We start from the raw sequence: 18,113 nt of genomic DNA on the forward strand, positions 1-18,113 counted from the left end.
GGCAAGTAACATGTCAGTAGACATAACCCAAATCCCATAGAATATATAAAAATAATAACGCCCAGCAGCGCCTCCCATTCCCTTCTAGTAGCCCGCTCTGTGAGAATCAACCTTCCTTTGCAAGCACTGGTTCTCGTCTCGTAGTTTCTTGTTCTCATCCTGGATTGATCCGAGATAGGATCCCGTTTATTTGATAATTTCTAGTACTTCGGTGTTGCCAGTCATGTTTTGATCTTGGCTTGGGGAGGAGCTTGGTTCTTCATACTTCATGTTGATTGCCTGGAGGATATTAGGATTGGACAATGGTTATTGTGCTGGTGTAGTAAGAGTGGTAGAAGTTTACTTCGTGTAGGAGCCATGGTACACTCATCAATTGACTTCTGGGCCGTTTCCTTTCCACGTAATTAAATCTCCCAAGGCTTCGCTAGTAGAAACAAGTACATTCCAAACGCAATAGCGTACATTTAAAAAAAAAAAAGAGCCCTCAGTAATTCTGACCATGCAGATTTCTCTCCATCTTGGTGGGAGTCAACACTCTTCTGCAAGTGCCGTTTCTCGTCTTGGAGGGTTTCTATATAGGTGTTTCAGTGTTGTTGTTGGTGGTGATCTATGGTTCTTCGTAATTCATATTGAATGCATGATGATTCTCTCGAGTGAGGAGTGAGGGGTGGTGGTTGAGGGTAGAGGGTAGAGAAGTTTATGCTCTTCTTCTTTCTCATCTTCTTTCTCATCTTCTTCCTCATCTTCTTCCTCATCTTCTTCCTTTTTATTATCCTTGATATGTAGGCGTCATACTCTGTTCATTGATTGTGTCTTCTTATATTGGCCTCTAGCGCTGAGGATACAAGGAGCATAAGAACTAAGACAAACAACACCCTCCAGAAGTAGTACCTCTAACGGTAATGGTAATGAGGAGGTTCAACGGCAGCAGATAAAAACCGAAACACACCATACCCAAACCCCCATATAAAGAAAAGAATCCTCAACATTTCTGTCCATTTAGCTTCTCTCCATTCTTCCAGTAGTCAACGTTCCTTTGCAAGCGCAGGTTCTCATTGCGTAGGCGTTTGTTTTCATTATGCAGTGTTTGTAGGTGGGATTCGACATGTGCTGTCAAAGTGGTCTAGCTTTGCGCTGTTGCTCGCAATGCTCGCGTTTGACATTCCGTGCGCCATGTTGACGTCTGGAAGATATAAAATAGGGAGGAACTAAAAAGTTTTGTCCTTGATGCGTAGGCGTCACTATATATCATCACAAAATGTGAAAACGAAACAGAGAATAAACGACCGTAACAGGTAGTACCCATATACCAAACACCAACAAAATCATGGCCAACACTTTTGCGCATTGATCACTACGTCCGTCCTGATAGGAATCAGCACCCCGTTGCAAGTACAAGTGTCGACTCTCATTTTCCAGGCGTTGAGTTTTATCGCGCAGGGATTTAATCTCATTCTGAAGGGAGTCTAGACGGGATCCCACTCGATCGATTCTTTCTAGTATCTCGTTGGCGCCAGCCTTGCCAGTGATGTTTTCTTTCAACATTGAGGCGTTTGGTTCTGTGGATGGGTGGTGAAGGATCGAAGAGGTTTTATTCTTGATATGTAGCATCATTATGCATCATCTATACTTGTATGTAGACTGTAGGCCCCTCAAAATACTGCTGAAAGTATCCATAGCGATATCAACTGAGCAAAAAAGCAAGATATCTAACCATGTCGGAATGCAGAATCAACACTCCGTTGTAAGTACCGGTTCTGATCGCGCAGGCGTTGATTTTCATCCTGAAGGGTCTCTAGATATGACCCGATACCTTTGACTTGCTCTGTGACCTGTTTTTCGCTATCGCTAGCGGTGGCTTTTTCGGGATTTGGGGGCTTTGCGTCTCCGAGCTTCATGTTGTCTGACTCGAGTCAAATAGATGTGGCAGTTGGCTCGAGATAACAGTGATGGTATAGTAAGAGTTGTAGTAAGTAGCAAGTACAGAACAGAAGCGATAAAGATTTTTACTTTCTGATATAGTATAGGCATAATTGTACCTTCATCTCTATGCTACCAGCCTCAAAAAAAAAAAAAAAAAAAAAAAAAAGAGGCATAAAAAACAGGCACAGCCCATACCCAACAGCATAAAAGCAAAAGAGAACCCTCGGCATTTCTATTCATTTGGCTATCTCGCCATCTCTGTAGATGTCCAGGTTCCTTTGCAAGCGCAGGTTCTCATTATGCAGGCGTTGTGTCTCAGCATTAAGTGATTCTAGGCTGGATCCTATCCTGTCGAGTCCCTCCAGTATCTTGTTGGTAAGAGCGCTGGCAGTAATGTTTTCGTTTGGCCTTGTCATGTCTGGCTTGAATCAGGGTGGCTTGAGACAACGATGATGATGCAAGATAGCAAGAGTAGTTGATAAAAAACAGCAGTAGAAAAAAACTCTCTTACTACTAGTAGTGCGTCATTGTACCTTCTATGTTTGTGTCACGGGACTTGATAACTCTCTCTTCATCTTCTTCCATCTTAATTCATCTCATCAACAACTGGGAATATTACCATTTTAACTACGATCTATTCGACTACTATATAACTACTAATGGAGTCTCAGACCCCTAAAAATAGAAGCGCAATGCCAGTCCCTGCCTCTCTTTCATCGTTTGGCTCGGACAATTTATCGGTTGGTGTCTGACCATTATTGTCGCAGCTTGAATATTTACAAACACTGACACGGAAATGCGGTTTCAGGTTAATATTACAAGCGCGTGGCCGGCTGAAATAGTGTCCCCTAGGTCCGCTCAGGATGAGACGAATCGGCCTTAACCGACCTGGGCGCTCTCCACTTGGTCTTCAGATCCCGGAATATCATTTGCTGTGTGGTCGCTGCCAATTTGTGACTGATTCACTTGCTCCGGAGCCATAATAAAGCTGGTTCTGACCAGTGTACGTTGTGAGGGCGGAGGTCGGAGTACGCCGTTGGATACGGCGCGTTTGGGCGTCGCCCGACAAATCCCCGAAAAGCAAAAAGAAAACAATGTGATGGGGACAACAATGGACGCAGGTGATCGCAACGAGCATGCCTCGATCATCCTCTTCTCCGGTTAATCGGAAACGTGACTCGCGATGAGTTGGTCGATTCAGGCCTAATGATACGCTTCTAGCCTCCTTAATTGCGCCACATCCATTAATATGCAGCTGATACTCGGAACCGACGATCAAAACGTCCTTGCTCTGCATTACTCCACTTGGCTCGAACTAGGCCTTTTCCCAAAATGGGCTATATCCCATATTCTATACCCATGAAACGCTCGGAGATAATGTCAATATCTGAAGGCTAGCGTGAAGGAGCGCTGGGGTTCTGAGGGAAACCCTTGTTCTGATACCCAGGATTTCGCGTCTGACAATTCTTTCTTCGTCTTTTTCTCTTTCTTTCCTTGCATTTTCGTTCTCTATTCTTGCTCCGCGGGCTCGAGGCTTTTTATTCTTTTCTTCATGATGGATTTGTGAGTGGATGTCCCTGACATACGGGGTAGAATGGACTGGCTAACAGCTACTTTGACATCTTCAGGGGTTTCTATTGGTGAACTTCCAGAAGAATCACCAGTTTGATACTAGTGACGTTGACAATTGAATTGTATCCCATTCCTTCCTTTCTTTAACAATTTTTCTTGATATGGTAAGTATCCTGCTGCACAGTGCGCCACAATCTGCACCATTTGCTCATACTATTCTTCTCCTGCAGAGAGGCGTTGACTGCCTATTCCAACATCTGTTACATTCGCTTTACTATCTTGGGCTTGGTCTCAAGTCCATTCGTTTGCTGTCTCTGACAATTACTGCTGATCGGCTTCGCTTTCAATTCAGCTACCATTCATTTCTTTCCTAAACCTCTTCCTCGACGGAAGAAATCAGCCAATTTCAACTCATTTCATTTTCCGACGAAGCCAAATCTTTGAACGACTGGCTTCATTGGGCGACAATTGAAGTGTCGTCAAAGATCACTCTAGTACAAACAGTCTACGAGAAATTATACGATCTTCTTATCAATTATTGAATGAATCCGAACCTAATGGGTAATCCGGGCTCCGGTTCCGGGCTAGGAAAAGCCCCAGAGCGAAAGGGTTCTATCCAACGCGCAAGGCAGATGTTGGAAGCGGGTAAACGTCCAAGAGCGCAGGAACCCGAACCAAGCAAGGACCGACGCGATGTACGCTCGATTAGTTCGAAAGCCTCGCATATGACACAATGGCCCTTGCCGGATAATAATACAATGCCTGGAAACGTCCTTGGTCCTCAAGCCAGTCTTTTTCCGAGAGGACCCCCGCCACGTCGTCCGCCTCGTCCAGATGCACCGTCACCGTCCATATATTCAGAAAGAAGCGCTCCAGGATCTGCACCTAGTCCACTCCATTTCAGGCAGCCTCGTCAATCATTCTCACAGCCTTTGCCGTATCAGAACCCTAGCCGAATTCCACCCCAGGATACGCCGTCACCATCAGGACGAAGTACTCCCCACGTATCTATTTTCAACGAGGATCTTTCAGATACTGCCTCGGTCTCTTCGGTTCCCAATTATCCTCCTCCCCCGCAACAAGGCAGGACTGCCGGTCTGGTGCCGCCCCCACCAAACACGTTTCGAAATACTTTTGGTCGCAGATCATCCGTGTCACCAATCCCGGAGGAGCTAACAGACAGTCCATCGAACGTGGACGACTCGTATGCCTCGAGCAGGGCCGTGCCCTCTGACTATGGTTCTCCAACTCACGAGTCCGAGATTCTTGGAACATATCTAGATGACGAGTCTGATGATTGCCAGGAAGCTAAAAAGCCTGTCGAAGAGAATGGTGAAGGGCTAGTGAGGAGTGCGAGCGTCGGTACAAGAGGTAAACCGTCACTGCGCGTGATCCGAAAACCTAGCGCAGAATCTCCTGCGCCTCCAGAGGGTCAGCCTAGAGCACTTGAAGCAAATAATATCGGACGAGCCCTATCTGGAACACCCGCGGATGAAGAGCTGAGAGCACCAGTTCCCAGTCCAAAGGAATCGTACTCTAGCCTATCGGATCGCTCCTACGAATTCGACCTCGAAAAAGGAGCATTCGTCTTGGATATCGGTCAGCCACACCCCGCGTTTCAGCACGACCCGGAAAATCAACCGGGATTACCCAGAGCTGTGCCCACAATGAGCGACAAAAGGCCAGGTGCTCGTAGGCCTCCGCGTTTGGACATGGATGCTGTTCACGATGCCCAAGCTCGGGGTAGTCTAACAAGCTTGCCTGATCTGATTCGGCGGGCAACCAAACTCGCAACTCATTTGGATCATGGGAGAACGGCAAGTAGGAGTGATAACTTAAGTAGCAGCAACGATTCTCGGAGTTCACCATGGAGTAAGTACGAACCAACAACTAGATGAATCAGTCAAACTAACAACTTGAAGACCGTCAGCGCAACTCCGGTTCTCTGCAGGATACTCTAGGAAATTTTCCTCCTCCTCCACGACGAAACACACCGGGATATTCATCTTGGCCCATGTTCTTGAGACGGTCAACATTGCACAACATAGAGACTCTAAACTCGCATTCTGATCACGGCGAAACCGAGGAGAAACCAGCAAAAAAATCACGCCGCTGCTGCGGAATGCCCCTCTGGCTGTTCATCCTGATTTGCGTCGCAGTCATCATTATCATAATCCTCGCCGTCCTTCTCCCAGTCTTCCTTGTCGCAGTTCCCAATGAAAAGGCCAATGAAAAGGCGAATAAAGAATCAACATGTGAAACATCTCACCCCTGCAAAAACGGCGGTGTTAGCGTCTCCAGCGGGTCTGTTTGCTCTTGCGTCTGTACGAATGGGTATACGGGGTCTCAGTGCACTATTGTGGGGGATAGCAGCTGTACGACGACTGGTATCGACGGGGGTTCGACGTCAAAGACCGCGACGATGGGTAGTGATTTGCCGCAGTTATTCCAGGACTCTCGGGAGACATTCAATATTCGTCTTGATCCAGTTACAATTATGGCTCTCTTCAGCAAGAGTAATGTCTCATGCACGACGCAAAACGAGCTCATATCAGTCAGTGACGTTTCGGTTTCGAGCAAGGCTCGTCGGTTCTTCCCTATGCAACTGGATGATCTGCCATCACAAACACTCGCTGCTCGAGACACCGTTGCCACAATGAACGGTATCGTCTTCGACGACTCTTCTCCTACAGCCGAGTCCTTACCCACCGCTACTGATATAAGCACCGCATCGCCACCGCCTCACGAGACGTCAACAACATCGTCTGAAACATCAACCACCTCATCACCAACAAACACAGCAACAACTACCACGCCAACTACTTCTGCTACATCCACATCCACATCCGCACCAACAAGTACAACCACAAGCACACCTTCCAGCGTACCACAAAAAGCCCTCACATTCTCCCAAGTCGCAATTCTCTACATCTTCGAAATAACGGGCACGCTCAACGCAGCAATTCAATCCGAAGAGGACATCCGACACTATCTGAAGAGTACGTACTCAACGTCAGGGGGTGGAAACTATGATGTAGATCTGAGTAGGTTTGGGGTGCAGGCGAATTTTGCGTTGGATTTTGATGGGTGGACGATCACGATGGGGAATGGGACGAGGGCTGGTGGTTGATCTTGTTTGAAGTTTGGTTGCATATTGGAGATTTCTCTTCTTACTTTCCTTCATCCTCTTTTTTGGATCACTTTTCTGTTGGGTGGTTTCGTTGGGCTTTATATTAATGTGAATAGGTTTAGTTGTTTTAGTTTTGTATAGATATGTATAGTCAGTCAGTTTACTCTTGTGAACAATGGGTTCTTTACTTGGAGAATGGATGATGGCAGATTTGATATAAGTCTTCGGGGCCTGCGGAGAAGCCCTTCCTTTATTATTTTTGAACGCGGCTTTGGCAATTGCCTTAGTCTGGACCCGGCAACTGGGTCATCTTTGCTGTCGGGTCGTATTTTCATCCTCCTCTAATCAGGGTATCACCGTGTCTGAATGCCTTGAGATTTTGAAGGCCAAGACACATAACCTGGCCAGACACAGAAGTAATTGAAATGCAAAATCAATATTCCTTAACATCCCACTTACTCACTATTCTGATCATCCGAATCACTAGTCTGAGCCCCATCATCCAAATCCATATTCTTCACCACCGCATCCCCATTCCTTCCCTTCTTCTCAGCCGCAAACCACGCATCTCTCCTCTTCGTCTCCCGCTTCTCCTTCCTAGCCTGCCGCTGCACCTTCTCCCGCTGCGTCTGCTCTTGCTTCTGATGCAGCTCGTTAATGTAATCCTGCAGGTGGATCAGGTCGGAGCGGAGCTTGGTGACTTCGTCGGTGGTGGTTTGGCGGGCAGTTTCGCTGACGGTGGACTTCTTCTTCAAAGTGGAGAGTTCGGCTTCTAGGGTCGCGATTTGGGTGTCTTTGGTGGTTGTGTCTTCGAGGGCTTGGGTGGAGTGGACGGTGGATGGGGATGGTTGTTGAGTGCCAGGTTGTTGTTGGCCCTGGCTTAGGGCGGCGAGTTCGGCGAGGCCATCTTCCATCATTGAGTCTGGGAAGAAGGCGTGGGTGAGAGCTTCGGAGAAGGGGTCTGTCTTCGTCTTGGGCTTTTGGGTATCTTTCGAGGTGGGGAGGAGGTGGGTTTGGAAGGCGTAGTCGGCAGGGACTGCGCCTGGGTTGACTGATGATTCGGAGAGTGCTTGGTCATATCGGGGCTTGACAATCGTATGCGCTATTCTTGTCAGGTCGAGGGATGGGTGAGGTAGGCCATTTAGCGGTAACATCGACAAGTTGGTCACAGGGTGTGTGTAGTCGGCTACGATCGTGGCGTATTTTCGTCTAGCGACGTTCCACGAAAGGACCTTGCCGTTACGTTGGCCGGTTAATAGGATAGTGCCGTCGTACGAGAGTGCAAGCGACTCGACCGCGCCCGTGTCGGACGAAGGTGGTAGCCAACGGTCTTCCGCTGAAGGCTGCGCTGGGGTAGACTGTAGCGAAGGGTCGTGGAGAGGATGTTGGACGGACTGGTTCTTGTAGAACTCAACGCCCTGCACGCTACCATCCTCATAACCCACGTAGAAGGCGCGATCGACCGGGTCGAGCGTTACGCATGTTGCTGAGGAGGGTAAAAGGAAGGTTCGCAAGACACGTCCCGTATGGTAATCCCAAGCGACCGCGGTGTTATCCCTTGCGGTCGAGACAGCGATATTGTAACGGCCAGCGCTGTGGCCCAAGGTGATTGATGTGATAGCAGCGCGGTGGTTTGAAAATGTGCGAATGGGCGAGTTTGGTTGCTGTCGATCCCGGCCAGATGGGGGCTTGATGAAGGAGAGAATGTTCGCCAACGACCACACGTGAATGCTCGCATCGGAGGATCCAGAGACAATGAAATTCGACGTCCGATCGACCACGAGAGAGGTTACCGGTTGTAAATGCGACGCCGTCGTAGCCACTTGTCGTCCGGTACAGGTCTATCAGATCTTCCAGTCAGATTTCGCAACGTCAAACGAAAGTAAAAGAGCATATCATACCTCCCACAAGATCAAACGACCGCCCTCTGTTCCCAGCACCAAGATATCGCCATTCTTACCCCCCGCAACCGCAAGACTGCGTATCCGCTCCGGGAAAGGAACAATTGCCTCTTGATTCCCTTTTTCTCTGCTATAGACGTGGACAATCGCCTTCTCTGACTGAGCCGCGAACACGTGCGATGGGCTCACTGCCAAACAATTGCCTGCTGTCGAGCTCTTCTTGAAGGTGGAGCGCAGCGCGGGTGCAGGCTGGAACTCTTGTAGGCAGATTCCAACATCTCTCAGCGACGCTGACGCAGGAGCTTTGCCGGACGTCAGAGTCGACGCGATGAAGCACTCTGAGAGCATGAGGAGCTGCAAGAGTCAAATGAGGGGGAAATTATAGGAAGGATGAATCAATTGGAGTGAGTCTCATCGGCCTTTTTTTTTTTTTTTTTTTTTTTTTTTTTTGAGCATATCAAAAGCGGATCATCACGTGTTTGTATTGTTTGCATGTGTCTGATATCGGTCATGTGACTATCCCGATTTCACCGGGAAACCGAGTCAACTAACGTCAACAACAACTCTCTCTCCTTCATGGGAGCAACTGAGACCACATCTCCCTCCATTGATTTCACTGCAACTGGTCGCATTTGCCTACCATACTAGAAGGGGATTGTTTCGGGGCCTTCTCTGTCCTTCTACAGCCCCTGCTCCCCTTCTCAAGAGACCCGACGTCTTCTAGTCATTTCCTGTGCGGATGGACAGCTTTCGTATACGCGCCGTTGAACGGTATTCAAGCCTCTACCGTGCATTCATCTTAAAATAACCTGCAGAGGGTTGTTTCCGGCGCAATTTGCCTGACTCCGGCACATGAAGCATAGGCTGCCATCACCTCCAAGCATGATAGCCGTTTCGGCTGCACACGCAAGGGGCCTGTGCAGGGGCATTCGATTGCCCATTGCAACACCCGCTGGTTGGTCATCGGAAGCAAATACAGGACTATGACATCCTTTATTGCCTGTCGGAGCCCCGAATTGGCTCCTTGAGATTGTCTCTCATTCCGGTTGCTGCCCTGGTTGTTATGACGAAATCGGAGCTCCTGCGTAGGACGGGGCCATCCACGTTTTGATGCTCCTGCAGGTGGTGCAGATCGAGGCATCGCCCAATCGTCGGCCCGGTTGCTTGATCTCACCTCCTTCTGGTATGCAAGGACGGCCATGTAGTAACCCTGTGGGAGATGCCCTCATGTCCCAAAGTGTTGGGTGATCCTCTCGAAGGGAGAGCGTATACATGCCCAATATACCTGGCGTGTCGTCCTTTCCAGGACAGCCAAGGGGTGTGTAGTTAGCATTTTTCTTTCTGGCGTAGTATAAGGAGCTGTCGGTTCCTCGATTTCTACTTGGGAACTAATCTCCGGCCGTTTTTGCTGTCATAACAGTGCTTTATTTTTATTTCTTAGACGTCGTCTAGACATTCCTGTTGATTGATCTTCCTGCTTCGCTTGGACCTTGCCAGTACCGTGATGTTCTCATCTAACTACGATCCTATAACAATACGGCCTCCAGCGCCTCGCGATAACTATCACCAGCATTCTCTGTCCGCCAATATGGTCCCGTCCTATGCGAACAGGAATATGTCCCCGTATTACATGAACGAGAATCTCATGCCTCACAGCAAAAATGTCAACCACCACAGCAACACAAGCCCGTCTGCGCCGCGCTATTCGCCAAATTTGCGACCATGGAGAAGACAACACTCCCATAGCTCCCTTTCGTTCATGACCAGTCCTCGTCCTGAGCAGTCTGAGTATACAACGTCGCAACAACCACGACGGCCAGCAGACCGGACACCTGTCTGCGTTTCACCCTTTCGATCGGTGCGGAGAATGAAACAGCCTTTTCAACTGATGTTGCCAGCATCTCCAGCATGTGAAAGCACTGCGACATTTGCAAAAGAGCCCAGACGACTGCACCCTAGCCCTTCACTATCGGACTCACGAGAGTCACACCCATCGTCTTCATCCACATACTTCTCGCCAAAACCTGGGTCTGAATCCGAGAATGAACCCGACTTCAACATAACTTGTAGTTGTGCGCCTGGAGGAAAGATATGCGACAACTGCAACGTGCAGCAAAGCCCTCAGATCCAAAACGAAGAGCAAAAGAGAACCGGCGAAATCACGAACGTCCACATGGCACACTCCACTCTCATCAAACAATACGAAGATGCCAATTCCAATGCCAACGACCGCGAAGCCACGCCCCCATCCGCCGAAACAGAGTCCACCACGCCTTCGCCAAACAGCGGGGAAACTGGAGAGGAAGACACACTTAGCAGATTGCAAAGGGCAAGAGCAGGGACAACTTCTACCCAGGCGAGCTGGGTGCCGGATAACTTCTCATACTGTCAGAATTGGCTCCAGGGTGTAGAGACCATGGACGTGAAGGATGAGAAGTCTAAGGAACTCAGTCGACGGAAATTCCAAATCGTTCAAGTGAGTCCGCCTCCTAGTAAGCACGATGTCAAGGATGTGGTAAGTTCAGCATTTCCCCTTTGTGAAAGGAATGGAAATTAGCTAATACTAGACTCAGAAGTTGGCTGTTGCCAGTAGAACAAAGCCAAAGCTTGTCGATATATCACGACAATCATCGCCATTGATGAGCTGTTCAGTTCCTGCTCATCAGCATCCAGTCCCCTCCACACCAGATCGTCGACAGCAGGAAGTATCTGCATTTAGCCCTGACACGCCTCTTGAGATCGCGGACAGCGGCTGTGCCACTCATCTTGCGTGTTTCTCCCTGGATGATAGTCAAGATGACAAGGAAGACGATGATTATACAGATGCGAGCTCGATAACTTCAGAAAGTGTCAGCTCAACGATTGTCTGCGAAAAATCAGCGATCAGTTCAGGACGATCTATTTCACCAAACAAAACCGATCAGCCACCCAACGCCACGCTAGCACCAAAGCCAGATGCATCACCTGGAACGTCATCGAATAAATCACAACAAGAACAGCTCGAAAAATGGTGGGATCATGAATGGACCATCGACCAACTGGAACAATCAGTGAAAGACTTCCCGGAAAGCAAGCTCAAACTGACGTCCCCGGTTATCATGTTCCTGCGCGAAAGCGACGAAAAATCACTTATACGCCAATTCCGGAAAGTCTTCCCAGACGCCGCGGAATATCAGCTGGACTGTCTCTGCGCTTCTTTAATAGCCCGAAACTACATCTTCGAGCTGTGCTCGAATCACCGACGCAATAGCGGGTTTTCACATCGGCTCGGCGTTGCTTCAGAGAAGAACTGTCCGAACTTGGGTATCCGATTTGCCCAGGCATTGCCATCACAAATCAAAGACCAGGTCATGGGGTCACGGAGCACAGAGCTTCGTAAAGACTTGGATGCCATGGTCAATGACATGCTGTTTGCAGTTACTGGAAAAGCCGATGAAACTGTGAAGTCTGCTATCACGGTACTCGCTCAGGTACTGGAGAAGAAGGCCTGAGCCTATGACGTTCATTCGTAGTCCATTCTTTCTGTATTTCCTTTGTTTTTCTCTCCTCTCTTATCTTTGATGTTGTGATATCATTCAAGCGAGATTGCATTGCCTCTTCTCATACCCTTATTACCTGTTTTGCGATATGAGCTGAACTTTCTAATCGACTTTTTTTTTCCTTTGTTATGTCTCAAAATGTCCGCATTTATTAATGTGTAATTGTTAGCAAAATATGCCAAATGATAGAACATCTATACCCTGATACTTGGAGAGTAATAGATGTCTTGTAGCACGTTATTCACACCTCAGGCACGCAACCAATCACTAAGCTCGGATTATCGTCCGTTGGCTGCCGGAGTAATAATGATCCCCCGATTCCGTTATCATGCGGCGTCGGTGCACCTTTCCCGCGGAATTTCAATTCTTACAACCTTTCGACAATTGAAACACCCTCACAATGGCAGCAGTATCGTCGAGCCGTTTGCGCCTTCTAAACACCGCGTCAAGGGTTGTTCCTCAAGTTGGAACCGCTGTTCCAATCGGCGCCCGCAGTTATGCCACCACAGATCCCTCCCCATCCGCCACCAGTTCCCCGACGACGCTGCGCAGAAAAACGACATTCAAGGATAAGCTGAACGCAGGCCCATCGTTTGCGGATTTCGTCTCTGGCGGCAATGACTCGACTCCGCTCGATCCCTCCGAAGCATACGAGCTCAAAACGGCACTTGTCGGGCCCGCCGGGAAAAAGAAGGAAATGACGCGGTTACCGTCGTGGTTGAAGACGCCGATCCCCGATTCGAACAACTACCAGCGCTTAAAGAAGGACCTTCGGGGTTTGAATTTGCACACTGTTTGCGAGGAGGCGAGGTGTCCGAATATCTCGGACTGCTGGGGTGGTGATGATAAGTCTGCTGCAACGGCGACGATTATGCTTATGGGTGATACTTGTACCCGTGGTTGTCGGTTCTGCAGTGTGAAGACGTCCCGCGCACCGCCGCCTCTCGACCCGCACGAGCCGGAGAACACAGCGGAGGCGATCTCGAGGTGGGGTCTTGGATATATAGTGTTGACCAGTGTCGATCGGGATGATCTCGTGGACGGCGGTGCCCGGCACTTTGCCGAGACTGTCATCAAGATCAAGCAGAAGGCCCCCAATATGCTGGTCGAGTGTTTGACGGGTGACTATGCCGGGGACACGGAGATGGTTTCCCTCGTTGCCCGTTCCGGACTGGACGTGTACGCGCATAACGTCGAGACCGTCGAAGCCCTGACACCGCAAGTCCGTGACCGCCGCGCCAAGTTCCAGCAATCCATCCGCGTGCTCGATGCCGCGAAGAAGGCCAGACCGGACCTCATCACCAAGACATCGCTCATGCTTGGTCTTGGAGAAACAGAAGAGCAGCTCTGGGACACCCTCCGCCAGCTTCGCGCTGTTAATGTCGACGTCGTCACTTTCGGTCAGTACATGCGGCCGACGAAGCGTCACATGGCTGTCCATGAGTATGTCACTCCTGACCAGTTCGAGCTCTGGCGCCAGCGTGCCCTTGACATGGGATTTCTCTACTGCGCATCAGGACCCCTTGTTCGCAGCAGTTACAAGGCCGGTGAGGCGTTCATTGAGAACGTGCTGAAAAAGAGACGCGCCGGTGCCGGAAGCGCAGAGGCTGTTAGTGATAAGACGATTGTCGTGGATGAGGCTACTCGTTGAGCAAAGCCTCTTTTTGCACTTTTCTTCCTGGTTCTTGCATGCTTTTCTTTTCTCCATATCGAAAGCCTCAACGCATAATATGCCCCGACTGCATGTTTCGTTTGTTCTTCCTCATACTCAACGGCGCTGGTTGCTTTGCTGTTTTTATTTTTATTTATTTTTTTTGGGTCATGATCATGTTAGGGTATGACTGTTTGATACTGGGTTAGGCCTATTTCCGTCTGGATTGTATAGTACTCACAATGGATTGGGTCTTCACTGAATATAGATTTGGAAAACAAAACAAATTTAACCAAAAAAAATTTTTGAATGATAAATTCTGTCCAAGTAACCCGAAATGGACAAGAGTGGTATAGACAGAAAGTACATAATAGCACGTTCCAAAATAATAAACATCATCCCGACATAGATATCAGCGTAACCCCTCCTACGCCTCTTATGCTGCTATTTACTAGACGACAAGAATACTTTCCCCGTTCTTCTGTCCTGAGGAGAGGAGGAAGGGATAAGGTATACTACTGTGCAAAATAATCCCACGCATCCACCGTAGTACGGACAAAAAAACCTACGGCCATTTGCTCAAACAGAACTAGTAGCATTATGCATCGTCGACCAACTCGCCCGTCAACTCCTTGAAATCCCTCTTGTCGAGACCAAGGAGGTGCAGGATATCAGTTAAGCTTTCGCCGTTGAGACGGGTAGGGGCTTCGAGTTGCACCTTGCTCTTGGCGCGCCAGGCGACACCGAGGCCTGCGGCGTGGAGCATGGGGAGATCATTGGCGCCGTCGCCGACTGCGATGGTCTGGGAGACGGGGATGTTGTTCTCTGCGGCGAGGGAGTAGAGGAGGGAGCGCTTTTGTTCTGCGTGGATGATGGGGAACGTTGGGACGAGTTTGCCGGTTAGTGTTTGAGATGTGAGGTCAACTTCCAGCTGTGAGGGGTTAGTCTTAAGCATGTAAGGGAGAGAGGAACAAGGTACGAACATGGTTGGCAAAAGCGTAGTCAAGACCAAGCTCGCCAGCGAGCCATTCCGCTAGCGGCTGGAAGCCTCCACTCAGGACAGCCATCTTGAAACCGAGAGCTTTCAAGCTCTTGCACAGTTCGCGCGCACCGGGAGAGATGGTGATCACAGACTTCAGCTTGTCGAAAACATCCGCCGGAACTCCCTTGAGCAAGCCAACGCGTTCCTGGAGCGATTGCGAGAAGTCGAGTTCGCCATTCATGGCACGTTCCGTGATTTCCTGGCATTACCGGTCAATATCAATTCCGACAAAAACGCACGCATACGTGGTATCTTACCGAAACCTCCTTTTCCACTCCGATGAATTTGGCAATCTCATCAATAACCTCGTTCTGAATCAGAGTGCTATCCATATCAAACACTGCTAACCGCTTATGCCGACGGAAGACGCTCTCCTTTTGTAGCACGACCTCCACATTCCATTCCCGCTCAAAACGCCAGATACTTTCATGTTTCCTAAGGTCCACAAAAGTAAGGTAGTTCGGGTTCGGGGGCGGCGAGAAGGTGACCTCGACCACACGGGGCTGGTCATCCTGGTCCAGACAACGGTGGGATGTGTTCATGCGCTGATACGGAGTGGGGAGGGTTTCTAATATTTGCAGGAAGTTGGTCAAGCATAATTGCGATACAAATGGCCCGTAGAGATGGTCAAGCGGCTCCGGCTCTGGCGCTGGGGGCTCCCGTGGGATTTTCTCAATGTCAACCGTCGGGGCGGAACCAACGGGAACCATGGGGGACGGAAGTTTGTCTCCGGATCGAACATTTCCAGATACGTCGGGATGGAGATGGGGGTGAATGGGATCGGAGGACTTGTAGTAGATGGTCGCGACCAACTGGGGAGTACCGGCAGGAAGGGGATTGGCCTGATGGTCGAAAATGCTATGAATGATGCCGCTGTCGGTCACCTTTTCGGGATCCGGGCTAATCGGGTTTGCATTGAACGTGAGCGGCCCCCGGGCGGGCTCGGCGGCACTGCCCAAGACATCCTCAATGCTCAGGTTAATAGGAACTTGGGGCTTGTATTGCTGATGGTCTTGGATAACAGAAGTGCCTGAGAGGGTATGTCGCAGTGACGGCCGCACTGGACGTGATGTTCCGGTGGGGTTGGCTTGAGCCATTATGCGCACGTCGCGAATTTGACAGGAGGGGGGATAACGGGAACGGACAGTCGAAGCGGATGATCTCTCAAACCACCAATCTAGTGCGCACTGTTTAAATCGCACTCTCTCGAGGAACTTAACAGCGTACGGAGCTCACGTTCAGTGCCTGTCGTCCGGTCGGGAATTCTTTGCAGATGCGGCGATCGACGAACGGCGGCACGTGGGGCCACCTGATACATAATCACGTGTTTTTTTTTTTTTTTTTTTTTTTTTTCACCGCCGGGCAAAAAGCGGCAGACCTTGCGATGGAGAATCTCGGCTGTCAATCTGGACGGCGATGGGGGAAAGCCAGCGTGATATCAGATAATGCTGACCATGTTTATTACGCTGGCCAGTATGAGATTGGCCAAGGCATCTTGCAGCTAATACTAGACAATAAGGTAAATTGAATTTGGCTTAAGCTGTGTGGATTTTCTTGCACCACCGTTACGTCTAAAGATACCGTTGGCTAACGTCATTCCAGATCGGGACAAAGTCCTTATCAAGCAATGGACTAAAGACAAATCCCGAGCAGCGAAAACCTGAGCTGAAGCCGAATGCAACTGCCGGATGATTGTTCTTTCGCCCAACTTCTCCGGTGTTCGCTGCTGGACCCTCCTGGATCCAGCGCGATGCCGGGCGATGCGGCTCACATAAGCGGTTTCGGGTGACCGCAGAGACCGAACGCGCAAGAATTGCGTGATTTCCTGGGGACATGAGGAAATTGAATTTTTCAGCAAAGCTCCTCGATCCGGAAGGCGGTCACAGGCGATGTCGTGATTGCAAGCGGCAGAATGGAGGGGGCCAGTCAGTATGAAATGAGGGCACGACAGGAATTGGCTCTCTTGCGAATAATGTCATAATCGCTCGTCTTTATATCAGGCTCTTTTGCCATTGACTCCTCTGCCCAACTTCTACATCATCGTCTTGGTTCATCTATTTGCCATTTAATACCCCAGAGTCCCTGTAGTGGACATTCAATCTATATACACACCTTTGGCTATTTGGTCTGAGCTTCTTCTCCTTTCGCCTCTTCGAAAAATTTCTCCGTTCCAAATATTCAGATACACAATGCCGGCAAAGACTCCCATCAACTACTCCTCTGAGGAGGCCATTGATGCCAGAGACAGCCAAACCGAGTCTGGCTATGTCAGTGGCGGCTCCAGCGAGGACTACATGCCTGAGATCGTCTTCACCAAGCCGCACTTGCAGTTCCTCAACAGACAGTTGCAATTCCTTGAACCTCAAGGTTAGTGTTACCTGCCGGCAAACCGAAGGTCTTCGGACGAATCGGCTAACATGGCTGTCTAGATGTTTTGAGATGGTGCATTACCTCTCTCCCTCATCTCTTCCAGACCACTGCCTTCGGTCTCACTGGTCTCGTGTCCCTCGACATGCTGTCCAAGCTTGAGGTCCCTCGTCCTCAGGTTGTCGACCTGATCTTCCTCGATACCCTCCACCACTTCAAAGAAACTCTTGACCTTGTCGACCGCGTCCGCAGAAGGTACCCCAACAACAACGTCCACGTCTACAAGCCCGATGGCGTCAGCTCGGAAGAGGAATTCGCCAAGAAGTTCGGTCCTCGCCTTTGGGAGACCGACGACCAATTCTACGACTGGGTTGCCAAGGTTGAGCCCGCCCAGCGTGCCTACCGGGAACTCAATGTCCATGCTGTCCTTACTGGCCGCCGTCGCAGCCAGGGCGGCAAGCGTGGTGACCTCGACGTGATCGAGGTTGACGAGGCCGGTCTCATCAAGATCAACCCCTTCGCCAACTGGTCCTTCGACCAAGTCAAGCAATACGTCAAGGATAACGATGTGCCTTACAACGAGCTTCTCGACCGCGGCTACAAGAGTGTCGGTGACTACCACTCGACACAGCCCGTCAAGGAGAACGAAGACGAGCGGTCTGGTCGTTGGAAGGGCCAGGAGAAAACCGAGTGCGGTATTCACAACCCACGGTCGAAGTACGCCCAATTCCTCATGGACTTGGAACGCAAGCGACAAGAAGAAGCTCTCACGTCTGCATTGCAAACATAACTCTCGACTGCTCAATAAGCATATGCTGACATGAACTTCTCTCTTGCGTTTTCATTTGCATTGGACATGGCGTTTGACATTTGGGTATCTCTACATTAGCGGCGTTTTGTGCTTGAAGGATTATATACCATTGCGGGGTTTATTTTAACGATTTCGGGATCATGTCAATTCGAACCCAGGGACTATCGGGTTTTGTAT

The 18,113-nt window shown here is 49.7% G+C and overlaps 6 protein-coding genes across 6 annotated transcripts; 4 read left to right on the forward strand and 2 right to left on the reverse strand.

The window, feature by feature from the left end:
- The first annotated feature begins 3,596 nt into the window (after positions 1 to 3,596).
- Positions 3,597 to 6,853, forward strand: ASPGLDRAFT_305470 (uncharacterized protein). Its single transcript, XM_022543960.1, has 3 exons — positions 3,597 to 3,659; positions 3,726 to 5,367; positions 5,418 to 6,853. The coding sequence occupies exons 2-3, from the start codon at positions 4,038 to 4,040 to the stop codon at positions 6,623 to 6,625; spliced, it is 2,538 nt and encodes an 845-aa protein (XP_022400924.1). The 5' UTR covers positions 3,597 to 3,659; positions 3,726 to 4,037; the 3' UTR covers positions 6,626 to 6,853.
- A 227-nt stretch (positions 6,854 to 7,080) lies between these two features.
- On the reverse strand, positions 7,081 to 8,874 carry ASPGLDRAFT_35508 (putative ribosomal assembly complex component Ipi3; the record flags this gene model as incomplete). The annotated part of the gene is made up of 2 exons (XM_022544571.1): positions 7,081 to 8,466; positions 8,527 to 8,874. 2 exons carry the CDS (start codon positions 8,872 to 8,874, stop codon positions 7,081 to 7,083), a joined length of 1,734 nt encoding a protein of 577 aa, XP_022400925.1.
- A 1,005-nt stretch (positions 8,875 to 9,879) lies between these two features.
- ASPGLDRAFT_305271 (uncharacterized protein) lies at positions 9,880 to 12,057 on the forward strand. The gene is made up of 2 exons (XM_022543959.1): positions 9,880 to 11,041; positions 11,103 to 12,057. Exons 1-2 carry the CDS (start codon positions 10,031 to 10,033, stop codon positions 12,015 to 12,017), a joined length of 1,926 nt encoding a protein of 641 aa, XP_022400926.1. The 5' UTR covers positions 9,880 to 10,030; the 3' UTR covers positions 12,018 to 12,057.
- Positions 12,058 to 12,337: 280 nt separating this feature from the next.
- ASPGLDRAFT_47058 (lipoate synthase) lies at positions 12,338 to 14,066 on the forward strand. The gene has a single exon (XM_022546582.1). The coding sequence runs from the start codon at positions 12,466 to 12,468 to the stop codon at positions 13,714 to 13,716; it is 1,251 nt and encodes a 416-aa protein (XP_022400927.1). The 5' UTR covers positions 12,338 to 12,465; the 3' UTR covers positions 13,717 to 14,066.
- Positions 14,067 to 14,314: 248 nt separating this feature from the next.
- On the reverse strand, positions 14,315 to 15,855 carry ASPGLDRAFT_126040 (phosphoserine phosphatase SerB; the record flags this gene model as incomplete). Its single annotated transcript, XM_022540619.1, has 3 exons — positions 14,315 to 14,647; positions 14,700 to 14,957; positions 15,016 to 15,855. The coding sequence occupies 3 exons, from the start codon at positions 15,853 to 15,855 to the stop codon at positions 14,315 to 14,317; spliced, it is 1,431 nt and encodes a 476-aa protein (XP_022400928.1).
- Positions 15,856 to 16,947: 1,092 nt separating this feature from the next.
- met16 (phosphoadenylyl-sulfate reductase (thioredoxin)) lies at positions 16,948 to 17,915 on the forward strand (the record flags this gene model as incomplete). The annotated part of the gene is made up of 2 exons (XM_022549026.1): positions 16,948 to 17,125; positions 17,188 to 17,915. 2 exons carry the CDS (start codon positions 16,948 to 16,950, stop codon positions 17,913 to 17,915), a joined length of 906 nt encoding a protein of 301 aa, XP_022400929.1.
- Positions 17,916 to 18,113: the final 198 nt, after the last annotated feature.

This window comes from Aspergillus glaucus (assembly GCF_001890805.1).
Source record: "Aspergillus glaucus CBS 516.65 unplaced genomic scaffold ASPGLscaffold_10, whole genome shotgun sequence".
Taxonomy (NCBI): domain Eukaryota; kingdom Fungi; phylum Ascomycota; class Eurotiomycetes; order Eurotiales; family Aspergillaceae; genus Aspergillus; species Aspergillus glaucus.

Coding starts and splice junctions, on each gene's coding strand:
- ASPGLDRAFT_305271 (XM_022543959.1), top strand. CDS start 10,031: ATGTTCTCATCTAACTACGATCCTATAACAATACGGCCTCCAGCGCCT. Junction 11,042..11,102: donor AGCACGATGTCAAGGATGTG/GTAAGTTCAGCA, acceptor TAGACTCAGAAG/TTGGCTGTTGCCAGTAGAAC.
- ASPGLDRAFT_47058 (XM_022546582.1), top strand. CDS start 12,466: ATGGCAGCAGTATCGTCGAGCCGTTTGCGCCTTCTAAACACCGCGTCA.
- ASPGLDRAFT_305470 (XM_022543960.1), top strand. CDS start 4,038: ATGAATCCGAACCTAATGGGTAATCCGGGCTCCGGTTCCGGGCTAGGA. Junction 5,368..5,417: donor TTCTCGGAGTTCACCATGGA/GTAAGTACGAAC, acceptor AACAACTTGAAG/ACCGTCAGCGCAACTCCGGT.